Raw genomic sequence first — 25258 nt, 5'->3', positions numbered from 1 at the left:
TCACCGTTCTACCACCGATCCAAATTTTCCCTGTTATCTGCTCATCAATTTGTCATTATTGAACATCCACTATGTGCCAGGCATCACATTAGGAGAACACAGAGGTGACTGAAATATGAGGCCTGCCTAGAGGAGCTCATGGGTGAGGGACAGGGGGAATGTAAACCAATACTTTCATTTGAATATGAGGCCCATGTAACAAGGGCCATAATGAAAATGTACAAAATAGTATAGGTAACAGAAGAGGGAATACCACTGTAAGCACCCAGTTGGCTACACTTTCCTCACAAGCCCTCCTTGAAAACTCCAGCTCACTTTTTCTCCTCCCTGTTCAAATTCCCAGACCAGGAATAATCCATGTGCCATTTCCCCTTCACTGACCCACTGCAAATATTGTCAGATTTGGCCTTTTCCATAAATCTTGAAAGAAACCTAAGGATGACCCTCAACCCAGTGTTCCTGGCAGCCCCAAAGCAGAGGAAATCATTCTGCTTTAAAACTTGACACTTTAATAAATTTTTACCATATACACCAATCACAGTACCAAGACTGAATTATAAATTCCTTGAGAAGAACCACATTGTTAGATCCAGAGGGAATCTTACAAAACACCTAATATAACCCCTCCATTTTACAGAGGAGGAAACTGACAATGAGAAAGGTCTTGATTTATATCACCACTGGCTTCTGAGGAAGCCTCGATTTGAAGACTTAGCTACTCACCTTCCATCCCAGTCTCTACTTCCCTTATAGGTCTCGGCTTCCACCCCATTCTGTTGGGTACATGTTATGGGTTGAACTGTGTCCGCCCACAAGGCCCCAAATATACTAAAGTCCTAAACCCCAGTATCTCAGAATATGACTTTATTTGGAAATTGGGTTATTGTAGATATAATTAGTTGAGATTACACTGAATTAGGATGGACCCTTAACCCAATATGAAGATGACAGGAAGACACAGGAGAAGAATGCCATGTGACGACAGAAGAAGAGATTGGAGTTAGAGGCTGCAAACCAAGGAACACCAAGTATTGCCAGCAAAACTAGAAGCTAAGAAAATGACATAGAACAGGGACTTCCCTGGTGGCACAGTGGTTAAGACTCCACGCTCACAATGCAGGGGGCCCGGGTTCCATCCCTGGTCAGGGAACTAGATCCCACATGCATGCTGCAATCAAGAGTTCGCGTGTCACAACTAAGGAGCCCGCGTGCTGCAACTAAAGGATCCCGTCTGCTGCAACTAAGGAGCCCACGTGCCACAACTAAGGAGCTGGTGAGCTGCAACTCAGGAGGCTGCCTGCTGCAACTAAGACCCGGCACAACCAAATAAATAAATAAATAAATATTTTTTTTAAAAAAACAACAAAAAAAACATAGAACAGACTCTCTCCTAAAGCCTTCATGAGAGCATGATCCTGCAGATCTTGATTTTGGACTTCTGGCCTTGAGAACTATGAGAGAATAAATTTCTGTTGTCTTAAGCCACCCAGTTTGTGGCAATTTGCTACGGCAGCCCTAGGAAACTCATATAGCACATAATGGTTTGGCTATAACTTGACAAGGTGATAATGTCTAAGGGAATCAGTCACTCCTACCTGGCAATCTGTCATTCTTAAGCCCATCCTGACAGACAGCTGACCCACAATGAGGATCCCAGAAGGAGAGCTGTAACCAGGATAGGTTGACTTCTCCCTAAAAAAGAACAATGGGAGTACAGGAGCTTGTGGAAAGAGCCCAGAGTCCCAAAGCACTGGGGCTGGGGATCCCCCAGTCCATAGTTATAATTTCAGACCTAAAGGGGTCCCACAGGCACACTTCCCTCCTCCCTACTCAGGATCACGTTGCAACACACAGTTAAGAGGGCTGATCTGACCACCAAGTTCCTGGAGAAGCCTCCTTTCAAAGAATATACCTAGTGTTCTAAGGAGACCACTAAATAAAGTAGAAAAACCGTTAGACATGGGATTAATAGAAGTCCTGGCTCTACTACTTACTGCTTTCATAATCTTGGACAAGTCATATAAACTCCCACTGAACCTCAGTTTTCTCATCTGTAAAATGGAGCTGATGATATATTCTCTACATAACTTCCAGGCTTAATATAACAATATTAGTAATGGGTACCATTTACCCACCACTTATTGTGTACCAGGTACCGTACTCAGTATACTGAAGTGATTAACAGCACAGATTCCAGAGGTCAACTTTCCTAGGTTTGAAACCAGATCTATCCCTGATTACCTGTCTGATTTTAGGCAAGTTATATAACTTGTCTGAACCTCAGTTTCTTCACTTGTAAAATAAGGATGATAAAACTTGCCATACAGGGTTATTTTGAGAATTAAATGAGATAATATATGCAAATTAGATGTTAGCTTATATCTAGCAAACCTTCAGTAAATGGCAGCTATTAACATAATCTCATTTAGTCACACTTGGCCACCCTCTGGGTGGCCAAAATTATCCTCATTTTTATATTTATCTCCTGCTCATACCAGGAGCTCAGTATGTAATGCCTGGGCTCACCTAGGGTTCTAGGGGCAGGAGAGTCCATGGGCTTGGGCTACCAGTGATAAGATAGGATCATTTTAATTGTTAACCAGTGGATGATCTCAGGCTGGAGCGCTACGTAGAATGCTTCTTTTAAAGAAAAAAAAAAAGGAAAAGGAGGAAGAGAAGGAAATTTGACCTGGACTTTGAAGGATGGGGAGGATTCACCTAGGAGTCGCAGAAAAAGGAGCACATTCCAGGTGGGGAAATAATGGAGTAAAGATGTGGAGGCAGAGACATCCGAAGCACGCTCATTAATAAAGCTGTCCGCCTGGACAGGTAGAGTGGGTACGATGAGTGAGAATACGAAACAGAGAGAAAAGGGAGGGAGAGAAACCTCCATGCTGGGAGCAAGCCCTGCCTCCTGGAAAGTCACCTGCTCTTCTGCCCACAGTTGATGAGTCATCAACACAGAGTCTGTGTGAGATGCCATGTCTCTGGAGCTGTTCTAGATTCTTTTTAGGTTCCCGTGGTAAATTACTTATCCAATCTCATTTTAAAAGCTACATTTTCAAAAAAAAAAAAATCTAAAAAAAATAAATAAAAGCTACATTTTCATGCAAAGAAAATGGAAATAATAATACCTTATGTAGTTGGTGTGTGTCAAAGGAGACTATTTCAAAGGGACGTGTAAACCTCAACATTACTGTAATAAAGATCAGTAAAGATAATAAATATCGTGAGACAAAGCTCCCAGCACGGCACACAGCAAGTGCTCAATACGTGGCTGCTACTGCGTAGCCGTTCAGAGGTTGGCTGTGGTTGTCATCATCTATGTCGTCACTGATAGATGGTAAACTAGGCAAATTCACAGTTTACTGATAGGTTGTTTGTTACTCTGTTTTCTTATTTACTTGCTGTGTTATAGTAAGTCATCCAGGACTTACTGGGGACTGGTCAGCTACAGAGCACACGCTGAGACACAGCCCCCGGATCAGCAATGCAGATGCAAAAAAGGCAGCATTCCTGCCCGCTCCAGAGCAGCATGTCACACTTCTCCTTGCACCGTATGATTGTTCAGTCCATCCTCAAACGAGTGTAGATGGACTTACTGCAACCCATCTGGTACCACCAAGGAAAAGGATACTTCCTAGTTTCCATCATGGGGTAAAACATGGCATGGAGGGGCACAGTCCTAGTTCCATCTGGAAAGAGTGGGGGAGGGAGGACCCTGGGAAATGCAGTATCTCTCCCTTCCCCTTGCTGCCCCGGGCAGGTTGAGCTGCCAGAAATTCCAGAGGTCCACGGTGAGACTTCAACACTTTGGGGGTGTGGCGGGAGGCGGGGGGGTCCTAAAACTACCACATTAGCCACGTATCATAAAAATGTTATAAATGTATGTGATGACACTTCAGGAACAAAATAATAAATACTACCTGGCAGACTGCTGTTATCTTCACCCCTGTGTTTGTGTGTGTTTTTCCTCTAGTCCATAATGAACGCCAAATATGCCAGGGTTCCACACGAAATTTATGGCAGCTCAGTAAAATAATGCTCAAGACCTGAGGAGGCCGTTTCGGCATTATCGGACTACGGCCAAGACTGAGTCCCAGGTCCCAGGTCCCCCCGCACCTATGAGAGCAGAAAGAAAGCCTGGACCCCTGAACCTGAAGAGGACTGCACTTCCTCTCATGAGCTAACCCGGAACAAAACACATGCCCTCAGTGGAGCAGCTTCCTTCTGGCAAGCACACTACCATGAAAGGAGGCCCAAAGCCAGGCAGGCCACTTGCTCAGGGGCCTCAAGTCCCCACACCCAGGGCAGACGTATCTGACACTCTGACCTGATGCCAGCAGATTCTTCCCCAAAATCATAGAACACGGGACTGGTTTCTTTTGCTATGAAGCTCCTGCAGAAAAATGACCATATACCAGAAATGCAGTACAAATATTTAATAATTTTTAATTTGCATATATTTTCTCCTCTTACCTATATATTTCTGTGAAACATTTAAAAAGTGAGATCTTAGCTTTTGAGTTCTGTTTGGACTTGTGATTTTCAAACTGTGGGTCATGACCCATTTGTAAACCATAAATTAATTCAATGGGTTATGACCAGCAGTTTTTTTTTTTTTAACATCTTTATTGGAGTATAATTGCTTTACAATGGTATGTTAGTTTCTCTTGTATAACAAAGTGAATCAGCTATATGTATACATATATCCCCATAACTCTTCCTTCTTGCATCTCCCTCCCACCCTCCCTATCCCACCCCTCTAGGTGGTCACAAAGCACTGAGCTGATCTCCCTGTGCTATGCGGCTGCTTCCCACTAGCTATCTATTTTACATTTGGTAGTGTATATATGTCCATGCCACTCTCTCACTTCGTCCCAGCTTACCCTTCCCCCTCCCTGTGTCCTCAAGTCCATTCTCTATGTCTGCGTCTTTATTAGTGTCCTGCCCCTATGTTCTTCAGAACCTTTTTTTTTTTTTTTTTAGATTCCATATATATGTGCTAGCATACGGTATCTGTTTTTCTCTTTCTGACTTACTTCACTCTGTATGACAGACTCTAGGTCCATCCACCTCACTACAAATAACTCAATTTCGTTTCTTTTTATGGCTGAGTAATATTCCATTGTATATATGTGCCACATCTTCTTTATCCATTCATCTGTTGATGCACATTTAGGTTGCTTCCATGTGCTGGCTATTGTAAATAGAGCTGCAATGAACATTGTGGTACTTGACTCTTTTTGAATTATGGTTTTCTCAGGGTATATGCCCAGTAGTGGGATTGCTGGGTCATATGGTAGTTCTATTTTTAGTTTTTTAAGGAACTTTCATACTGTTCTCCACAGTGGCTGTATCAATTTACATTCCCACCAACAGTGCAAGAGGGTTCCCTTTTCTCCACACCTTCTCCAGCATTTATTGTTTGTAGATTTTTTGATGATGGCCATTCTGATTGGTGTGAGATGATATCTCATTGTAGTTTTGATTTGCATTTCTCTAATGATTAATGGTGTTGAGCATTCTTTCATGTGTTTGTTGGCAATCTGTATATCTTCTTTGGAGAAATGTCTATTTAGGTCTTCTGCCCACTTTTGGATTGGGTTGTTTGTTTTTTTGATATTGAGCTGCATGAGCTGTTTGTAAATTTTGGAGATTAATCCTTTGTCAGTTGTTTCATTTGCAAATATTTTCTCCCATTCTGAGGGCTGTCTTTTTGTCTTGTTTATGTTTTCCTTTGTTGTGCAAAAGCTTTTAAGTTTCATTAGGTCCCATTTGTTTATTTTTGTTTTTATTTCCATTTCTCTAGGAGCTGGGTCAAAAAGGATCTTGCTGGGGCTTCCCTGGTGGCACAGTGGTTGAGAATCTGCCTGCCAATGCAGGGGACATGGGTTCGAGCCCTGGTCTGGGAGGATCTCACATGCCGCAGAGCAACTAGGCCCGTGAGCCACAATTACTGAGCCTGCGCGTCTGGAGCCTGTGCTCCGCAACAGGAGAGGCTGCGATAGTGAGAGGCCCGCACACCGTGATGAAGAGTGGCCCCCGCTTGCCATAACTGGAGAAAGCCCTCGCACAGAAATGAAGACCCAACACAGCTATAAATAAATAAATAAATTTATTTTAAAAAAAAAATAGGATCTTGCTGTGATTCATGTCATAGAGTGTTCTGCCTATGTTTTCCTCTAAGAATTTTATAGTGTCCGGCCTTACATTTAGGTCTTTAATCCATTTTGAGTTTATTTTTGCGTATGGTGTTAGGGAGTGTTCTAATTTCATTCTTCTACATGTAGCTGTCCAGTTTTCCCAGCACCACTTATTGAAGAGGCTGTCTTTTCTCCATTGTATATTCTTGCCTCCTTTATCAAAAATAAGGTGACCATATGTGCGTGGGTATATCTTTGGGCTTTCTATCCTGTTCCATTGATCTATATTTCTGTTTTTGTACCAGTACCATATTGTCTTGATTACTGTAGCTTTGTAGTATAGTCTGAAGTCAGGGAGCCTGATTCCTCCAGCTCTGTGTTTCTTTCTCAAGACTGCTTTGGCTATTCGGGGTCTTTTGTGTTTCCATACAAATTGTGAAATTTTTTGTTCTAGGTCTGTGAAAAGTGCCACTGGTAGTTTGATAGGGATTGCACTGAATCTGTAGATTGCTTTGGGTAGTATAGTCATTTTCACAATGTTGATTCTTCCAATCCAAGAACATGGTATATCTCTCCATCTGTTTGTATGATCTTTAATTTCTTTCATCAGTGTCTTACTGTTTTCTGCATACATGACCAGCAGTTTTTAATTAAATAGAATTGAGTAAAATAATAGGGTAGTAATGTTTTATTAAACTTTTGTTTTATGCATGTGTGTACTGGGTGGCAGTGTAAAATGTATTTTGTACTGAGGGTTACATTCAAAAAAATGTAGACACCACTGATATATACCACCATCCCCATTGTGTCAGGGGAACCTTGGATTGTTCTGTCTGGGCTGCAGAAGCTTTGGCCATTAGCCAACACCTCCTTCATGGATGTATGGCAAAGCTATATCATTCCCAGGAGAAAATTTATAAAAGCCCCAAGTGGAGGAGAAACACATAAAGCAAGGGATGTTCTGCAATTTCTATGTCCTATACAGTGGGGAAACTCTTGTGTGCTTGCTCCTTTGTCAGAGACAATTGAAGAAAGGAAGAAGCTCACCTCCAGTGTTTGTCAAGAGAAAGGAAAGTTGTAACTTGGTGTCACCACTGTCAACCAGCTTGGGTAGAAGAGGGAGGCTGGTCCCTCAAAGGAGGCACAGCGACCAGTTCCATGGGGCCTGACAGTGGACAGACCTCTCTGTGTCCACCCCCTCCTGAGACTCACAGCGTGGCAGTGCTCAGCTGCCCTGGACCTTTGAAACAGTTCAAGGGGAGAGGCCTCGCCATCTGAGAGCGGGCAACCAGTGTGAGTTTTATGTTACCCTAATGTTCTCTTGAGTAGAAAATAAAGAGATTTGATCAAAAGCACTTTGCTGTCTGTATCTCCAACTAACAACTCTCTCACTCACTGCCTTACAAACAGAACCGGTTCATCAGTTTGGGTCCTGGCAACAACGCAGATCTTTGGACAAAAATCTCCACAAAGCACTCCTTCATCCAGAGTCACCGGGAAATGGAGGCTTCCAGATGAATAAGATTTTCCATAAAACTAACTTACCCCATTAAGTATAGAATTTTTTTTAATCTTAAAGGAAAGGAAGGGAAGAGAAGGGGAGGGGAGGGAGTCCTCTAAAGCATGCCAGATCCCCCCAGGCCACCAAGCCCACCACCCTGCGGAGCACCACGACTGGCCCCTGATCTTTCCCAGCACCGCAGCTCAGTGGTCTCTGAGCCAGGCTCTGCCTCCCTGTCACTGCACAGGCCCTGCTTGCTGCCCTCCCATAGACACCTGGGTGTTCCTCCACTGACCAAAGCCATCTCTTCCTCGAGTTAAGGGACGCTTCAAGATCTCCTCCTCCATGACGCTGCCCCTCTGTTTTTGCCAGTCGTCCCAAGCTCCCCTCTCCCGTGAGGTCTTTCAGTATCATACGTATCACAAAACTTAGTATTTTATTATATTTTGTTTGCTGTTTCATTTATAAATCTTATCTCTTGAATGGCTTCCTAAGAGCTTTAGGACAAAGATATCATTTACTTCTTGGGGATCGTTCCATAACTTTACAGCAAAGGGTTTTGTGGACCATTAAAAACAAACAAAACCAGTAAACTGTCCTTGTCTGTGTGCGAGTGTTTTGTCCACCCTCTGTCTTCAGAGAGAAACAACGTGTACCTTTCTTTTAAAAAGTCTTCAAACTCTTTGCAGTTCTTGCGGCCGTTGTTCAGATGCTGGATGATGGTCTCATAGCCAGTGCTGCTGAGGATGTCTGAACTCTGGTGAGAAAAACAACACTGTGTGAGATGGGGAGCGCGGTGACGGCAGCCCCGAGGCCTGAAGCGTGGACAGGGCAGGACACGGGGAAGCTGGCTATGGGGAGTTGCTGAAACACTTACCTCCAAGGCACATGTGACCAAAAAGGACAAAATAGAAGAAGTTCAGAGTGCATGTAACTGTGGAAGAGTTTTTAAAATTATGAAACTATAGGGCCACGAAACAGGAAGGAAGTGACAGAGGACTGAGAGGCACATGGACGAGGGAGCTGGCTGGGATTGGGGCCCCTCCCTGGGTCCCCACATGCCCTGATCAGGCCAGGCAGGGAGGATGGGAGGATGTCTGAGCCCCCTTCCGTCCTTCTGCTGAGTGACCCTCTATCCCACGGGGGGAAACTCAGTTACACCACAGGTCCATTTTAACCAGGGATACACAGTGTTCACTGTGTCCTCACACCTGTCACAGAGCTTGACCCTGACATCTCTTCCCAAAGCCAAGAAGCCTGGTGTGAGGGTCGAGGGCACTGTTGAGCCAGGCCCCAGGAGACGGAGAGGGAGGCCAGCTTCCCACTGTAGCGGGAAGCTGAGCCCAGCAGCCAGCAGGCCCCGGATGGGCTGGCCCCACTTTGGGGGAAAGGAATTTTTAAAAATTTTAAGCTAGCCATTTATTCCTATTTTATTCTACTACGTGCTCTGGAGTTGGAGGAAGCTGCCTGAGTCTCCCAAAGCAGTAGTCCCGGATGCAGTATATTTTAAAAATCAAAGTCCCCTCAGCTCCCCAAACCAACAAATCAGGAGCTTTAATGAAAATCCCTAAAGTGTCCCCTAATGTGGCTGGTTCCCTGGTTTCTACCCCCCAAGTGCATATAATAGGTGGTCTGATCCAGACTCCAGTCCCTTAGGGAGGTTGGTTAGGCTGCCACTGGGTGTGCCCTGGGGAGCTTTGAACTGACCCAGCCCCAGCCTAGCCTCCCTACCCTCCATCTGCTGAGGAAGGTGCTTCTCTGCCATTGGGTGGGGGTGGGACCCCCTGAAGATATCTCTCTGCCCAGCCCTGGACACTAGAGAAGCAGAATTTCTCTCTTCCATTTGCTGCCACTCCTCATGGCCTGGCTGAGCAGACAGGGGTCCCAAAGAGACCCAGCAGGACCAAGGCCTGAGGCTGATTTCAACCTCAGAAACTTAACTGGCCATAACTCACACTGCATTTTAAAAAGTGGATTATTATAAGTATAATAAATTTTATACATGGGCATACAAATAAATCTTAGTTAAAAATACATTTAATTCTATGGGTTCTGGCTACTGTTTGAGCATAGATTTCGGCCTTGGGAAGCCTAAAGAAATAGCCTCCACCAAAGCTTCATTTCTCCACCCACCCCCTCCACACACACTCTTCTGTCTCAGCGGGGTAGGCTTCTAACTGCCCCCTGAAATGCAGTGCTCAGTGGCAACTCTAAGACGATGTTTACATTATCCCCTCCTGAATCCAAATTCAGCCCCTCCACCCCCAAGGTTTCTGGAAGCCTTCCCTGAGTAGCCCTAATGCTCCCTCTTCTGGGCTCTCAGACTGCCCAGCTTTTGAATTTGCTGTTTGCTACCCACCTTGTGAGTAGCCTTGTTGGCCCAACACTACTGCAAGTGCCTGCAGCTTCTTCCAAATCTCAGACCAGTCCTGCACACACACACACACACACACACACACACACACACACACACACCCCAAAAATTTAGCTTAAGATTATGCAAACCAAAGGTCTACAGTAAAATTCTGTGGGATGAAAATGTCTATTGTGTTCCCAGCCAGATGCATTAGAAGAGAACGATGAAAACAAAGGCTCCTGAGTGAATGAGGGAATGAATGGGTACAAAGGGTCAATGTCAATATTGGTTTGTAGACAGAAGTGCTTTGGTCTTCCCAGAGAAGTACACTTAGGTTCTCTGTTTTATGATATTCATTTGGAAAAGGTGGTTTCCTTTTTCTTAATTAAGGGTGTGGACACTCTTTGAACTGGGCAGGGAGGGTGGAGCTAGAACAAGATTTCCTGGAAACAAACCAAATCACCAGGCCTCCTGGCCACCAGCCTTAAAAAACCACAACTGCTGCTTCAGAGGAGTGACTGGACTCCAGAGGCAACCAAGAAAAAAAATCTCCAAGAGAAAACAAAGAGTGCCTAAGTCCAAGTGCAAAGAGGCAGGGGATTTGGCCTGGAAACTCCTTCCCATGCTACTCAGAAAGCACTGCTGAGAAGCTCTGACTGGCAGATGCAGAATAAGAGGGCCAAGCAGGAAAGAAAACTGCATGAGCACCAAGATGGCACAGCAGATTTGCCATCAAAAATGAGTATGGCAAACCCATAACTCCACATCCTGCTTCACAGTAGCCCTGACTTCTGTCCCCTAGTTTTCCCATGCTAGTCTCTCCCCATCCTCCAAATGGGCAGTGTACATTTATACCTCAGGACCATTGCACATGATTTTCCCACAGTGGGAATGGCATTTCCTCCATCTTCACTTAAATCCCACCTCTGTTTCAGGGCCAATTCAAATCCCAAGTCCTCTCTGAAATCCTCCTCAAATAATTTGTCCTACAGTCTCCTCTTCCTCTTCAGAGTACCTGGAGTGTTTAATGACGTCTCCTCTCATTTGGCTTTTATTATATATTATTTTGTGCCATTAGTTAATATCTTTTAAAAATTAGTTAAAGCGTATCTGGATTATACCCAACCTTTATCATCCACAATAGTTCCTACATTAATGGTGCTTAAGAAATGTCTGTTAATTGTATGCCAACTACAGACAAGGTACTAAAAAGTTTACAGAGTCAGCATACGATGGACTTCTTGTAATCAAAGAGACTATCGTTCATTTTGGGAGTCAGTAAAAGATACACACATAAAACAAATGTGTATGCATAAAAAAAATGAGAGACTAAAACAGAGTATAAAACTATACAGAGAAAATATATAATGAATGAGGTGGAAAAGAGAAAATAGGCTAGAGTCATCAGAAAAGAGAAGACATAAGATTTAAATTGAGTCTTTTAAAGTGACTGGGATTCACACAAGAAATCAGAAGACATTTCAAACCAATTGACAGTGAAGAAAACAACACATCAAAATTTATGAGATGCAGAAAAACAGTGCTTTTTCTACAGGGAATTTTCCTCTAGGGAAAATCTTCCTATAGGGAAATTTGTAGCTCCAAATGCTAATATTAGAAAAGAAAAAAACGTTTTAAAATTAACGACCTAAGCTTTCACTTTATGGAACTACGAAAAGAACAAATTTAAATATGCAGTAACTAGAAGAAAGGAAATAAAAATAGGAGGACACAATGAAATACAATAGAAATGGCCAAACAGGGACTTCCCTGGTGTTCCAGTGGCTAAGGCTCCATGCTCCCAATGCAGGGGGCCCGGATTCGATCCCTGGTCAGGGAACTAGATCCCACATGCCGCAACTAAGAGTTCGCATGCCACAACTAAAGATTCCACATGCCACAACTAAAGATTCGCATGCCACAACTAAAGATTCCACATGCCACAACTAAAGATCCCACATGCTGCAACAAAGATCCCGTGTGCCACAACCAAGACCCAGCACAGCCAAATAAATAAAAATAAATTAATTTTTTTTAAAAAGAAATGGACAAACAATAAAGAAAATTAATGAAACCAAAAGTTAGTCCCTTGAAAAGCTTAATAAAATTGGAAAACCTATAGCTGGGTTGATCAAAAAACAAGAGAGACAGAAAGAAAAAACACAAATTATCAATGTCCTCAATCTGACAAAGGACATCTACAGAAACCTAGAGCTAACAACTTAATGGTGAAAAGACTGAATACTTTCCTCCTAACAAGGAGGAAATAAAGCAAGAAAAAGATAAAGAACATACTTGTTGGAAAGGAAATAGTAAAACTGCCTTTATTTTCAGACAACATGATTGTGTTCACAGAAATTTACCCCCCAGAATGACTAGAACTAATAAATTTAACAGCATTGCAGGGCACAAAGTCAATACACAGAAATCAATTACATTTCTATATACCAGTAGCAAAAAAAAATTAAACATCATTTAAATGGCATTAAGGATATAAAATATTCAGGAATAAATGCTTAAAAGGTTATACAATACAAGATTTCTTCACTGAAAATTACAATGTTTTGCTGAAAGAAATGAAAATAAAGGTAGACCATGTTTGTGGATTGAAAGAGTAAATATTGTTAAAACATCAATTTTCTCCAAATTGATCTACAGATTCAACACAATCCCATCAAAATCCCAAAAGTCTTTTCCGTAGAAATTTGCCAGTTAGCCTAAAATTTATATGGAATTAAAGGACCTAGAACAAACAGTTCTTTTAAAAGAAGAAAGAGCTGGAGAATTCATACCACCTGACTTCAAAACTTGCAGGGAAGTTATAGTAATCAAAACAGTACAGTACTGATCTGAGGACAGACAAGTAGATCAACGGAACAGAATACAACCTAAGAATAGACTCACATGTCAATTGACTTTCCAAAAGGTGCCAAAGCCATTCAGTGGGAGAAATGACAGTTTTTTCCACAAGTGGTCCTGGGACAACTGCATAAAGCTGGGGAGAGAAGAGTCTTTGCTCACTGCCCCCACTGCTCCCACTGCACACAATGCACACACAATTAATGTGAGATGGGTCACTGACTCAGATGCAAAACCAAAATATAAAGTTTTGGTTTATCAGTATAGGCAAATACCTTTGAGGCCCTGAGGCAGGAAAAGATATCCTAGAGAGGACACAAAAAATACGAACTGCTAAAGAAAAAACTGAAAAACTGGACTTCATCAAAATTAAAAACCTCTGCTCATCAAAGGAGATTATTAAGAAAATTAAATGGCAAGCCACATGCTGGGAGAAGATATTCACAATACATATGTCTGTCAAAGGACTTGTAACCAGAACATATAAATAACTTCAAATTAATAAAAATATAAGCAACCCAATAAAAACTGGGCATAATACTTGAACTTCATAAACACTTCATAAAAGACATTCCTTTGGCCAAAAAACTCATGAAAAGTCGCTTAACATGACAGGGAAATTCAAACTAAGTCACAATGATATCTACTTCATGCCCACTAGAACAGCTGAAATTAAAAAGTCAACATTGAATGTAGGCAAGGATGTTGAACTAGCAGAACTCTCATTCTGGGAGTGTGAAAATGGTACAATCATTTTGAAAAAATGGGAATTTCTCAAAAAGCTAAACATGCACATATCATATGACCCAAAGTTCTACTCCAAAGCATTTACCCAAGTGAAAGAAAAACATATGTCCACAAAAAGACCTCTACAAGAAGGTTCATAGGCCTTTTATTCACAATAGCCCCAAACTGGAAACAACCCAATGCCTAACAATCGATGGATGATAAACAATGTGTGGTATATTCATACAATGGAATACTACTCAGCAATAAAAAGGAAAGAACTACTGACAGTGAAACAACATGGATGAATCTCAAAAACATTATGTTAATGAAAGGTGCTAGATGCAAAAAGTATTTACTGTATGATCCCGTTTATATGAAGTTCTAGGACAGGAAAGCAGTTCTAGGGCTTACTTCTATGGTAAAAGAAGTAAGAACAGTGATTGTCTGAGTCAGGGGAGAAATTGAGGGGGTACTGGGAAGAGCCATGAGGGAACTTCCTGGAATGATAGAAACACATCCAATCAAGATCTTTCCATAGAGGTGTGAGTTGTACAGGAATACGCAGTTTTCAAAACTCGATCTGTGCACTTCATCTTATGTAAATTACACCTCAAAAAATTAAAAGCCAAAAAAAAATTGATTAGGAGTCAGAAGAATAATGGAAGGGAGGCAGTCACTAGAAGGAACAGAGGAAGATAAGCCTTGAAAATGGATCTGGTCTTGGAGTCCTGGGTGAGGCAGGGAGATGAAAAAGAAGGAGGGGCAGATCCAAGCACCCAGCAACCTCCCAAAGACCCAGAATGTAAGGTTTAATAATGCTCAAATTATAAAGAGGTAAATAGTATTCAAGTTTTAATCAGTGGATTAGTATTTTAATCATAAAGCCACTTAAGGGACTTCCCTGGTGGTCCAGTGGTTAAGAATCTGCCTTCCAATGCAGGGGACACGGGTTCAATCCCTGGTCAGGGAACTAAGATCCCACATGCCACAGGGCAACTAAGCCCATGTGCCGCAACTACTGAGCCTGCACACCACAACTACTGAGCCTACGCGCTCTGGAGCCTGCATGCCACAGCTAGAGAGAAGCCTGCACGCTGCAACGAAGATCCTGGGTGCCACAACTAAGACCCAATGCAGCCAAATAAATAAATTAATTTTAAAAAAATAAATAAAGCCACTTAAATTTCTTTGAGACAAAAATTTTGCCAGGTCCAGCAATGAGCACATGTGTGCCACATCCAGGAGATGTGTGAGCCAAAGAATAATAAAAACAGTCTTGCTGTGATGCTTGCTGTGATGACCAGGTGGGGTTGTGGGTTCAGAGAAGGAAATCTCCATGGGCTGCCTGGTGGAGGATAACTCCACTGCCGCCAGCTCCCCCAACCCACCCCTAACACTCAGGTCTGGTCTCCCTCAATCCAGGCACATGTACTCCTTCTTCCTGCCCAGCCCTGAGGCTCATGTTGCAGGGGCCTCTGAGAACTTGTTTCCAGAGACCTTTTCTACCATGTGGCCACTAGGCAGAAGGGGAAGGCAGAGGGGAAGCAAAAGATACCTGCAGCCTCCAAAGCCACCATCAGAATTACAGGTGCTACCACCAGAGCATCCCCACATCCAGTTCTGTGCTGCACCTCACGTCCATCCTATCATGGCATCTGCTACACGGTTTCAGTTTCTCTAGATGTGGGCTCCAAGGACCACCTGTGCCAGAATCATCCAAGCAGCTTGGTAAACAGGCAGTCCCCCAGGTCTCACCCCAGGCCTGCTGATTCTGAACCCTGGGTGGGGGAGTCTCCACTTTTTACACTCTTCCAAGGACTGTAATGCCGTTAGAGAACTGCTGCCATAGAAATTACAAAAGACGATAGAACAATCCTGGCTCCTGCCTTGAGGAAAGCAGGATACTTGCACGTGAAACTAGAGAACACAGCAGAATGGGGCAGGAAAGAATGACTGTTAGTAAATGCAAAGGAGAAGAGGCCAGGGAAGACTCTCCATGGTTTGCATTTCATTTTATAACCTCCAATTTTGAGTAAAAAATGCAAATCGGCATTGGTGCCCTTTGGAAGCCCAGAGAGCCCCCTTAGAATGGGGAGAAGGCACTGACTTTGCATTACACACAAAGGTTGAGTTTGTTTGAAGACTGGCCATGGGATGTATTAATGTACTGTACTTTGCATTAAAGGACCACAGTATGCTCCACATAAACACAGTGAGACAGGAGCTATTTCCACGTTTACAGCTGGAGAAAATAAGACACAACGAAAAGAAGTTCTCCTTATCACTTCCTCCAACCACAATGAAAGATCTGAACTCTCAACCAACAATATTATTCAAATCTCCATTATTTATTAAAAACTATATGGCAACAGAAGACTTGGGATAAAGACCGAGGACTTCATTTTACCTCCCTCTGTTCTCAACCTTGATCTTTCTTTCCTATCTCTTTTACTGGAAGAGATAAAACCAAATGGATCAAACTCACCTTATCTGCAAATATGTATTGATTATTGTTAATTAATATTAATAATTCGGGCTAATATACAGTGAATGTTTGCTGTGTTCCAAATAGCATACCAAGTATTTTGCATGGGACATTTTGCTTAATTCTTATAACAATCCTATGACATAAGTATAATTATTATCTTCATTTTACAGGACAAGAAACTGTGGCTCTGTACTCTGAAACAACTCGACCACACAGCTTCTCTTGTTTGAGGATAAGAACCAAATCTAACTTTTTGCTAGTTAGCCTACTTCCCTACAGTTCTAAATGGGACACACACAGGCTTTAACACCACACTTGGGTTTGAGTCCTGGTTCTACCACACACAAGCTACGTGACTTGGAGCTAAGTAGCTCAATCCCTCCTTACTAGACTATAAAATGGGGATATTGGAAGGACCAAATGAGATAATGTGCTTTGAGATTATCAAGTGCTTCACAAACTAAAGGAATTAAGGCAGACACATCAAGATTTTTCAAGACCAGGCCACATAAACAAAAAAGCATATGTGTTTGAACAATACAATTTTTTTTTTCACTGAAAGCAGACAACAGTGAAATAAATGTAACTGTTAGCTATTCAAAAGTAAGTATGTCGTCATCTGAGGAAGCAGCTGGAAGGTGTCAGGGATACCTCAGCAAAGGATATGGAAACTACCATTTTCAGGCATGAAAAACCTAAAGTCAAAGTCACTACAATGGTTGTGCCCTTAAGCCTTCTCTTAAGCAATAATAATACATTGTGAAGGCAAGAATAAGACCCCACCCCAGTTCCCACGCCAGCCTTGTTCTACGAGCCCACAGCCCCAGCTCTGTCTAGACTGGATCCACACTTGACATTTTCACATGTCTAAGTGTCCCTCCTGTCAAGTTAGCAGGTCAATTACAAAAGCAACTCTACCCAACTGAAAATACTTTAAGTGAAAGTAAAACCTGAGAAAGTGTGCAATGCAAAAACTCCGTATAAGGAAAAAAAATGACTAGAAGGATGCGCACCCAAATGTTGAAAGCAATTCTCTTCTTAGTGTGCTTCTGTATTTTCTACATTTTCTATAATATCCTTACATTGTTTTTATAATCTGAAGTCTTTCTCCCTACGTCCATCCCTTAAAGATGGCAAATTGAAGTCTTGTTTCTCTCTCATCTGTTCCCAGGCCCCACTAAAATAACAAATGATCCACAGCAACAGCAGAAAATAGGAAAGGGCCCAATGAGGAAGGTGCACATTTGTAGGAATTTCTGTAATATAAAAAACAGATAGGACTAGATGGGCAGGGGTCAGAAGCCAGTATTCCCAAACTACGCAAAACAGAAGAAAGTCCACAAACATTCCCAGCAAAGCCCTAGAAAATCCCAAGCTCAAATCAGCAGGGGCTGAAACTGCAGCAGCCATGGAAATACTGGGAGGGTGTCTGTAGGACACCGGGAACCCAGCCAGTGCCCTGCCCCAGAACAGCTAATTCTGACTTTTGTACCAGAGCCACAGCTGGTGAGGACCCCACCCTGCAGCAGGCTCCGCGCAAGGGCACGGAGACCAGAACAGCAACGGGGCGCTGTCCCTAGGCACCATCAAAGCTTGCACACTAAAAACTGAAGGAAAAAAAGGTTCTGCACAATTCTCAAGTCCTGTAAATGCCCTTCACTTTCAGGGTAACACCTTTCCCACTTTCTTACTCCAGACAGAGGCAAAAATATCAGAAACTGTCATTATTTTTAGATTATATAACTACCTACTTTGAAAACCAGAGATTATCAAGTGAAAAGCTAGGAATTGAATTAAATATTTTTTAAAAAATCAACAGTTTTCTTATATATCAATAATAACCACTTAAAATATAGTTTAAAATACAAAATCCTATTCATAATGCCAATAAAACCTATAAAATACCTAGGAATAAGCCTTTTTGAAGGAAAATTATAAAACATTACTAAAAAAATACAAAGATCTCAAAACATCTAGAAATATATCCTAGTCCAAGATGGGAAAGTCCAATATTGGAAAGATTCAATTCTCCCCACATAAACCTATCAAGTTAAAATAATTCCAATCAAGGGACTTCCCTGGTGGTGCACGGGTTAAGAATCCACCTGCCAATGCAGAGGACACAGGTTCGAGCCCTGGTCCAGGAAGATCCCACATGTCATGGAGCAACTAAGCCCATGCACCACAACTACTGAGCCTGCGTGCCACGAATACTGAAGCCCGCGCGCCTAGAGCCTGTGCTCCGCAACAGGAGAAGCCACCTAAATGAGAAGACTGTACACCACAACGAAGAGTAGCCCCCACTCACTGCAACTAGAGAAAGCCCACACACAGCAATGAAGACCCAATGCAGTCCAAAATAAATAAATAAATTTCTAAATAACAATAATTTCAATCAAAATCTTAATGGAATTTCTTTTTAAATTTAAGTTCATTCTAAAACCAACCTAACCATTGTGAAACAATTATACTTCAATAAAGATGTTTATAAAAAAAAAAAAAAAAAGAATTTAAGCAAAAAAAAAAAAAAAAGTAAATAAACAACATTATACATAAAAAATAAAATAAAATAAAATAAAACCAACCTAATATGACCCAGCAATCCCACTACTGGGCATATACCCTGAGAAAACCATAATTCAAAAAGAGTCAAGTACCACAGTGTTCATTGCAGCTCTATTTACAATAGCCAGGACATGGAAGCAACCTAAGTGTCCATCGACAGATGAATGGATAAAGAAGATGTGGCACATATATACAATGGAATATTACTCAGCCATAAAAGGAAACGAAATTGAGTTATTTGTAGTGAGGTGGATGGACCTAGAGTCTGTCATACAGAGTGAAGTAAGTCAGAAAGAGAAAAACAAATACCGTATGCTAACACATATATATGGAATCTAAAATTAAAAAAAAGAAAAGTTCTGAAGAACCTAGGGGCAGGACAGGTATAAAGACGCAGACGTAGAAAATGGACTTGAGGACACAGGGAGGGGGAGGGGTAAGCTGGGACGAAGTGAGAGAGTGGCATGGACATATATACACTACCAAATGTAAAATAGCTAGTAGTGGGAAGCAGCCGCATAGTACAGGGAGATCAGCTTGGTGCTTTGTGACCACCTAGAGGGGTGGGATAGGGAGGGTGGGAGGGAGATGCAAGAGGGAGGAGATATGGGGATATACGTATACATATAGCTGATTCACTTTGTTATACAGCAGAAACTAACACACCATTGTAAAGCAATTACACTCCAATAAAGATGTTAAAAAAATAAATAAATAAAGCAAAGAAGAATTTTCTGGGGAAAAAAAAAAAACCTAAAAAGAATAAGTGAATGAAAATAGACCCTAAAATGTTTAAAAGATGAATAAGTGAAGACTTACCCTACCATACAAAAAACAGTATAAGCAACCAAAAATTTTCAAAGTACTATGTTATGACATTGAGAATTGATAATCAGGTAAATAAAATACAAACAACAGTCCAGGAATGGCCTTATGTATGTATGGGGATTTAATATATGATAAAGGAAGCATTTACAACCATAAAGAAAATGATGCCTTGTTCAATAAATATTATTGTAACAATGACTGTTCATTTTGCCAAAAACTAAATATAGAGCCCTTTCTAACACAGCACTCTAAAATAAATATCTGATGAATTAAAGATCTAAACATGGAAATCACAAACATGTAAGAAGAAAATATAGAATGTATATATTTTTAAAATATTGAGGTAAGAGATTTTTTTCTAAGTATGACTTCAAACTTAGAAGAAAAGACTAACAGATTAGCCTATTCTGAAAATACGGTTTGCCAAAATTGACACCATTTGAGATAGAAAGCTGAGACAGGCCAATTTCCTTAGAAGAAACAGAGAAAGTAATCAACGAGCAGAAAAAAGCAACAGAACTGGATGTTTTCAAAGGAGAATGGAACTCTACCAAATCTTCAGGGAAAAAAACATATTCCTAATGTCCATAAATTGATCGGGAATGAAAGACAATGTATTAATTCACTTTATAAAGCAAGTATAAAACAATACTTAAACTCGATAGAGTATAAAAAAAGAAACTTACTAATATCGTTTATGAATATTAATCAAAAAGTACTAAATAAAATATTAGCAAAAATAATCCATTACCACATTAAGAAGAGACTATACCATGACTGAGTAGGACTTATTCCAAGAATGAAAAGTTGGTTGAATGTGAGAAAATTTATTAACCTAATAAGTCATTTTAATAAATCAAAAAGAAAAATCATCTGGATAGCTACATGTAAAAGAATAAAATTAGAACATCCTCTAACACCAGATACAAAAATAAACTTAAGATGGATTGAAGACCTAAATGTAAGACTGGAAACTATAAAGCTCCTAGAGGAGGGTGGGAGGGAGGGAGATGCAAGAGGGAAGAGATATGGGGATATATGTATATGTATAGCTGATTCCCTTTGTTATAAAGCAGAAACTAACACACCATTGGAAAGCAATCATACTCCAATAAAGATGTTAAAAAAAAAAGAAAATAAGAAAAAAAAAAAAAGAAATACAAGGAAGACAGCAAATGCCAACACCACAATTCTTCCTCAGGAATTTGTTATCTTGTCTGTCATCTTAAAGGGTGCCCTATTATACTGTTCACATGCTGTATATTTGTTAGTCCTACTTTACAGAACATCACAATGGTTCTTTTGTTCTTTTATTATCTTATATACATATTTGGCATTAAATTTGATATCACGAAAAATAAATAAATAAAAATAAAAATAAACAAATGGGACCTAATTAAACTTAAAAGCTTTTGCACGGCAAAGGAAACCATCAACAAAACCAAAAGACAACCTACTGAACGGGAGAAAATATTTGTAAACGATATGACCAATAAGGGGTCAATATCCAACATACATAAACAGTTCATACAACTCAACATCAAAAAAAAAACACCCGATTAAAAAATGGGCAGAAGAACTGAATAGACATTTTTCCAAAGAGGAAATGCAGATGGCCTACATGAAAAGATGCTCAACATTGCTAATCATCAGGGAAATGCAAATCAAAACCACAATGAGATATCACCTCACACCTGTCAGAATGGGCGTCATCAAAAAGAACACAAATAACAAATGTTGGCAAGGATGTGGAGAAAAGGGAACACTTGTACACTGTTGGTGGGAACACAACTTGGTGCAGCTACTGTGGAAAACAGTATGGAGATTTCTCAAGAAACCAAAAATTGACCCAGCAATTCCACTCCTGGGTATATATATGAAAAAAAAACAAAAACACTAAGTCGAAAAGATACACGCACCCCAATGTTTCTAGCAGCATTATTTACAATTGCCAAGATATGGAAGCAACCTAAGTGTCCATCAACAGATGAACGGATAAAGATGATGTGATATATACACACACACACACAAAACAAAATACTACTCAGCCATAAAAAAGAATGAAATTCCCATGTGCAGCAATGTGGATGGACTTGGAGGGCATTATGGTAAGTGAAATAAGTCAGAGAAAGACAAAAACTGTATGATATCACTTATACACTTATATGTGGAATCTAAAAAATACAACAAACTAGTTAATATAACAAAAAAGCAGACTCACAGATACAGAGAACAAACTAGTGGTTACCAGTGTGGAGAGGGAACAGGAGAGGGGCAATACGGAGATGGGGGTTGGGAGGTACAAATTATTAGGTATAGAATGGGTTGCAGGGATGTGTTGTGCAATCTGGGGAATATAGCCAATATTTTGCAATGGCTATAGATGCAGTGTAACCTTTGGGAATTGTGGATCACTATGTTGTGCATCTGTAAATTGTATGGCACTATGCAACATCTATACTTCAATAAAAAATAAAATTAAAAAAAAAGAAAATCATGACTTTCTCCATAGATGTAGGCTGAATAATGGACCCCAAAGATACCTAGGTCTTAACCCCTGGACTCCATGAATTTTATCTTTTATGGAAAAAGAGTCTTTGCAGATATGATTAAGTTAAGGATATTGAAATAGGGAGATTATCCTGGATTAGCTGGGTGGGCCCTAAATGCAATCACAAATGTTCTTCTAAGAGAGAAGCAGAGGGAGATTTGACACAGAAAAGAAAAAAGCATGTGACCATGGAGGCAAGATTGAGTGATGTGACCACAAGCCAAGAAACGCCAACAGCCACCAGAAGTTGGAAAAGATGAGGAATTGATTCCCTCCTAGAACTTCCAGAGGGAGTGTGGCCCTGCTGACACTTTGATTCCATCTCAATGAAACTGATTTGGGACTTCTGAACTTGAGGACTGTAAGAGAATACATTTCTGTTGTTTTAAGCAACCAAGTTTGTGGTGATTTGTTACAGCAGTCGCAGGAAAGTAATGTAAGGCCAAAAAAGCTTTTGACAGTATTCAACACCCATTTCTGATTTTAAAAGAAAGTCGAGAAAATAGGAATTGATGGTATTCTCTTAAGATGAATATACTGAATATATATTCATGCCCATATCTCCACTACTTTATACTGGAGGTATTAACCAACACAATTTGAGAAGATAAATCAATTAGAAGCATAAGAGTAGGAAAAGAAATAAAACCATCTTTACTTGCAGATAATATAATACAAATAGAAAGATTCTGTCATTAAAATGTCAGTTCTTAGTTAATTTTAAAACGCAATGCTGGGGAATTTCCTGGTGGTCCAGCGGTTAGGACTCGGCACTTTCACTGCAGGGGCCCTGCTCTGGGAACTAAGATCCCTCGAGCCACGCAGTGCAGCCAAAGAAACACAACATAATATTATCCCAATAAAAATACCAACAAGTAATTTTTTACGTAGTAAACAAAGTTCATATGGAAAACATAAAAATGTAAAAATAGCAAGGAAAAAACTGACAAAAGTTATGAGGGAAGCCAGCCCTACCAGACACTTAAACATATTATAAATGCTCCATAATTAAAACAGTGTGGTACTGGTGCATAAATAGTCAAACAGACTAGTGGAATGGAATACAAAGTCCAGAAATAGACCCAAGTACACAGGGAAATTTAATATATGTTAAAGGTAGCTTCTCACATCACTGGGGCAAAAATGGAATTTTTCATAAGTGGTTCTGGGACAACTGTTAGCCACTTAGAAAATGAAAAAATAGATCCAAACCCCATACTATATGCAAGAAATTCAAAATACATCAGAGTTCTTAATGGAAAAACATGAAACCATACAAGTACTAGAAGTAAACATTCAAAAAGGTTTTCTAATCATAACTTAAAATCCAACTGCAATAAAAGTTTCATAAACTTGATCACCTAGGTAATTCCCTGGCAGTCCAGTGGTTAGGACTCCACACTTCCACTGCAGGAGGCACGGGTTTAATCTCTGGTCGGGGAACAAAGATTCTGCATGCTGCAGCATGGCCAAAAAAAAAAAAATTTGATCACCTAAAAATAAAACTTTTTCATAGCAAAAATAACAATTAAGACAGGCCTCTTAGATAGCCTCAAACTCCAGAGGGCAGACAGCAGAAGCAAGAACAACTACAGTCCTGCAGCTTGTGGAACTAAAACCACATTCACAGAAAGATAGACAAGATGAAAAGGCAGAGGGCTATGTACCAGATGAAGGAACAAGATAAAACCCCAGAAAAACAACTAAATGAAGTGGAGATAGGCAACCTTCCAGAAAAAGAATTCAGAATAATGATAGTGAAGATGGTCCAGGACCTCAGAAAAACAATGGAGGCAAAGGTCGAGAAGATGCAAGAAATGTTTAACAAAGACCTAGAAGAATGAAAGAACAAACAAACAGAGATGAACAATACAATAACTGAAATGAAAACTACACTAGAAGGAATCAATAGCAGAATAATTGAGGCAGAAGAACGGATAAGTGACCTGGAAGACAGGAATTCATGGAATTCACTGCCATGGAACAGAATAAAGAAAAAAGAATGAAAAGAAATGAAGACAGCCTAAGAGACCTCTGGGACAACATTAAACACAACAACATTCGCATTATAGAGGTCCCAGAAGGAGAAGAGAGAGAGAAAGGACCAGAGAAAACATTTGAAGAGATCATAGTCGAAAACTTCCCTAACATGGGAAAGGAAATAGCCACCCAAGTCCAGGAAGCGTAGCGAGTCCCATACAGGACAAACCCAAGGAGAAACACGCCGAGACACATAGTAATCAAATTGGCAAAAATTAAAGACAAAGAAAAATTATTGAAAGCAGCAAGGGAAAAACGACAAATAACATACAAGGGAACTCCTAGAAGGTTAACAGCTGATTTCTCAGCAGAAACTCTACAAGCCAGAAGGGAGTGGCATGATATACTAGAAGTGATGAAAGGGAAGAACGTACAACCAAGATTACTCTACCTGGCAAGGATCTCATTCAGATTCGATGGAGAAATCAAAAGCTTTACAGACAAGCAAAAGCTAAGAGAATTCAGCACCACCAAACCAACTCTACAACAAATGCTAAAGGAATTTCTCTGCGTGGGAAACACAAGAGAAGAAAAGGACCTACAAAAACAAACCCAAAACAATTAAGAAAATGGTCATAGGAACATACATATCGATAAGTACCTTAAGCGTGAATGGATTAAATGCTCCAACCAAAAGACACAGGCTTGCTGAATGGATACAGAAACAAGACCCATATATATGCTGTCTACAAGAGACCCACTTCAGACCTGGGGACACATACAGATTAAAAGTGAGGGGATGGAAAAAGATATTCCATGCAAATGAAAATCAAAAGAAAGCTAGAGCAGCAATACTCATATCAGATAAAATAGACTTTAAAATAAAAAATGTTACAAGAGAAAAGGAACGACACTACATAATGATCAAGGGATCAATCCAAGAAGAAGATATAACAATTATAAATATATATGCACCCAACATAGGAGCACCTAAATACATAAGGCAACTGCTAACAGCTATACAAGAGGAAATCAACAGTAACACAAAAATAGTGGGGGACTTTAACACCTCACTTACACCAATGGACAGATCATCCAAAATGAAAATATATAAGGAAACAGAAGCTCTAAATGACACAATAGACCAGATAGATTTAATTGATATTTATAGGACATTCCATCCAAAAACAGCAGATTACACTTTCTTCTCAAGTGCACACAGAACATTCTCCAGGATAGATCACATCTTGGGTCA

General features: G+C 40.5%; 1 protein-coding gene and 1 long non-coding RNA gene across 4 annotated transcripts in view; both read right to left on the bottom strand.

Annotated features, from left to right (window-relative positions):
• PSTPIP2 (proline-serine-threonine phosphatase interacting protein 2) overlaps positions 1-25258 on the bottom strand; it is a 92221-nt gene that overhangs the window by 36305 nt on the left and 30658 nt on the right. For all 3 annotated transcript variants that reach the window (XM_082353356.1, XM_082353357.1, XM_082353358.1), the window contains exon 2: positions 8304-8404. In XM_082353356.1, the coding sequence (XP_082209482.1) occupies positions 8304-8404 (101 nt within the window). The remainder of the gene's footprint in view (positions 1-8303; positions 8405-25258) is intronic.
• Positions 10110-24395, bottom strand: LOC309610453. The gene is made up of 3 exons (XR_014233951.1): positions 18665-24395; positions 11926-18526; positions 10110-11884 (listed from the first exon to the last, which is right to left on the bottom strand). It is a non-coding gene; the product is annotated as an uncharacterized lncRNA (long non-coding RNA).

The sequence above is a fragment of the Balaenoptera borealis genome (genome assembly GCF_965194805.1).
Source record: "Balaenoptera borealis genome assembly, chromosome: 14".
NCBI lineage: Eukaryota > Metazoa > Chordata > Mammalia > Artiodactyla > Balaenopteridae > Balaenoptera > Balaenoptera borealis.
The sequence above is the reverse complement of the archived record's forward strand: the minus strand, read 5'-3'. Positions and strand labels throughout refer to the sequence as shown.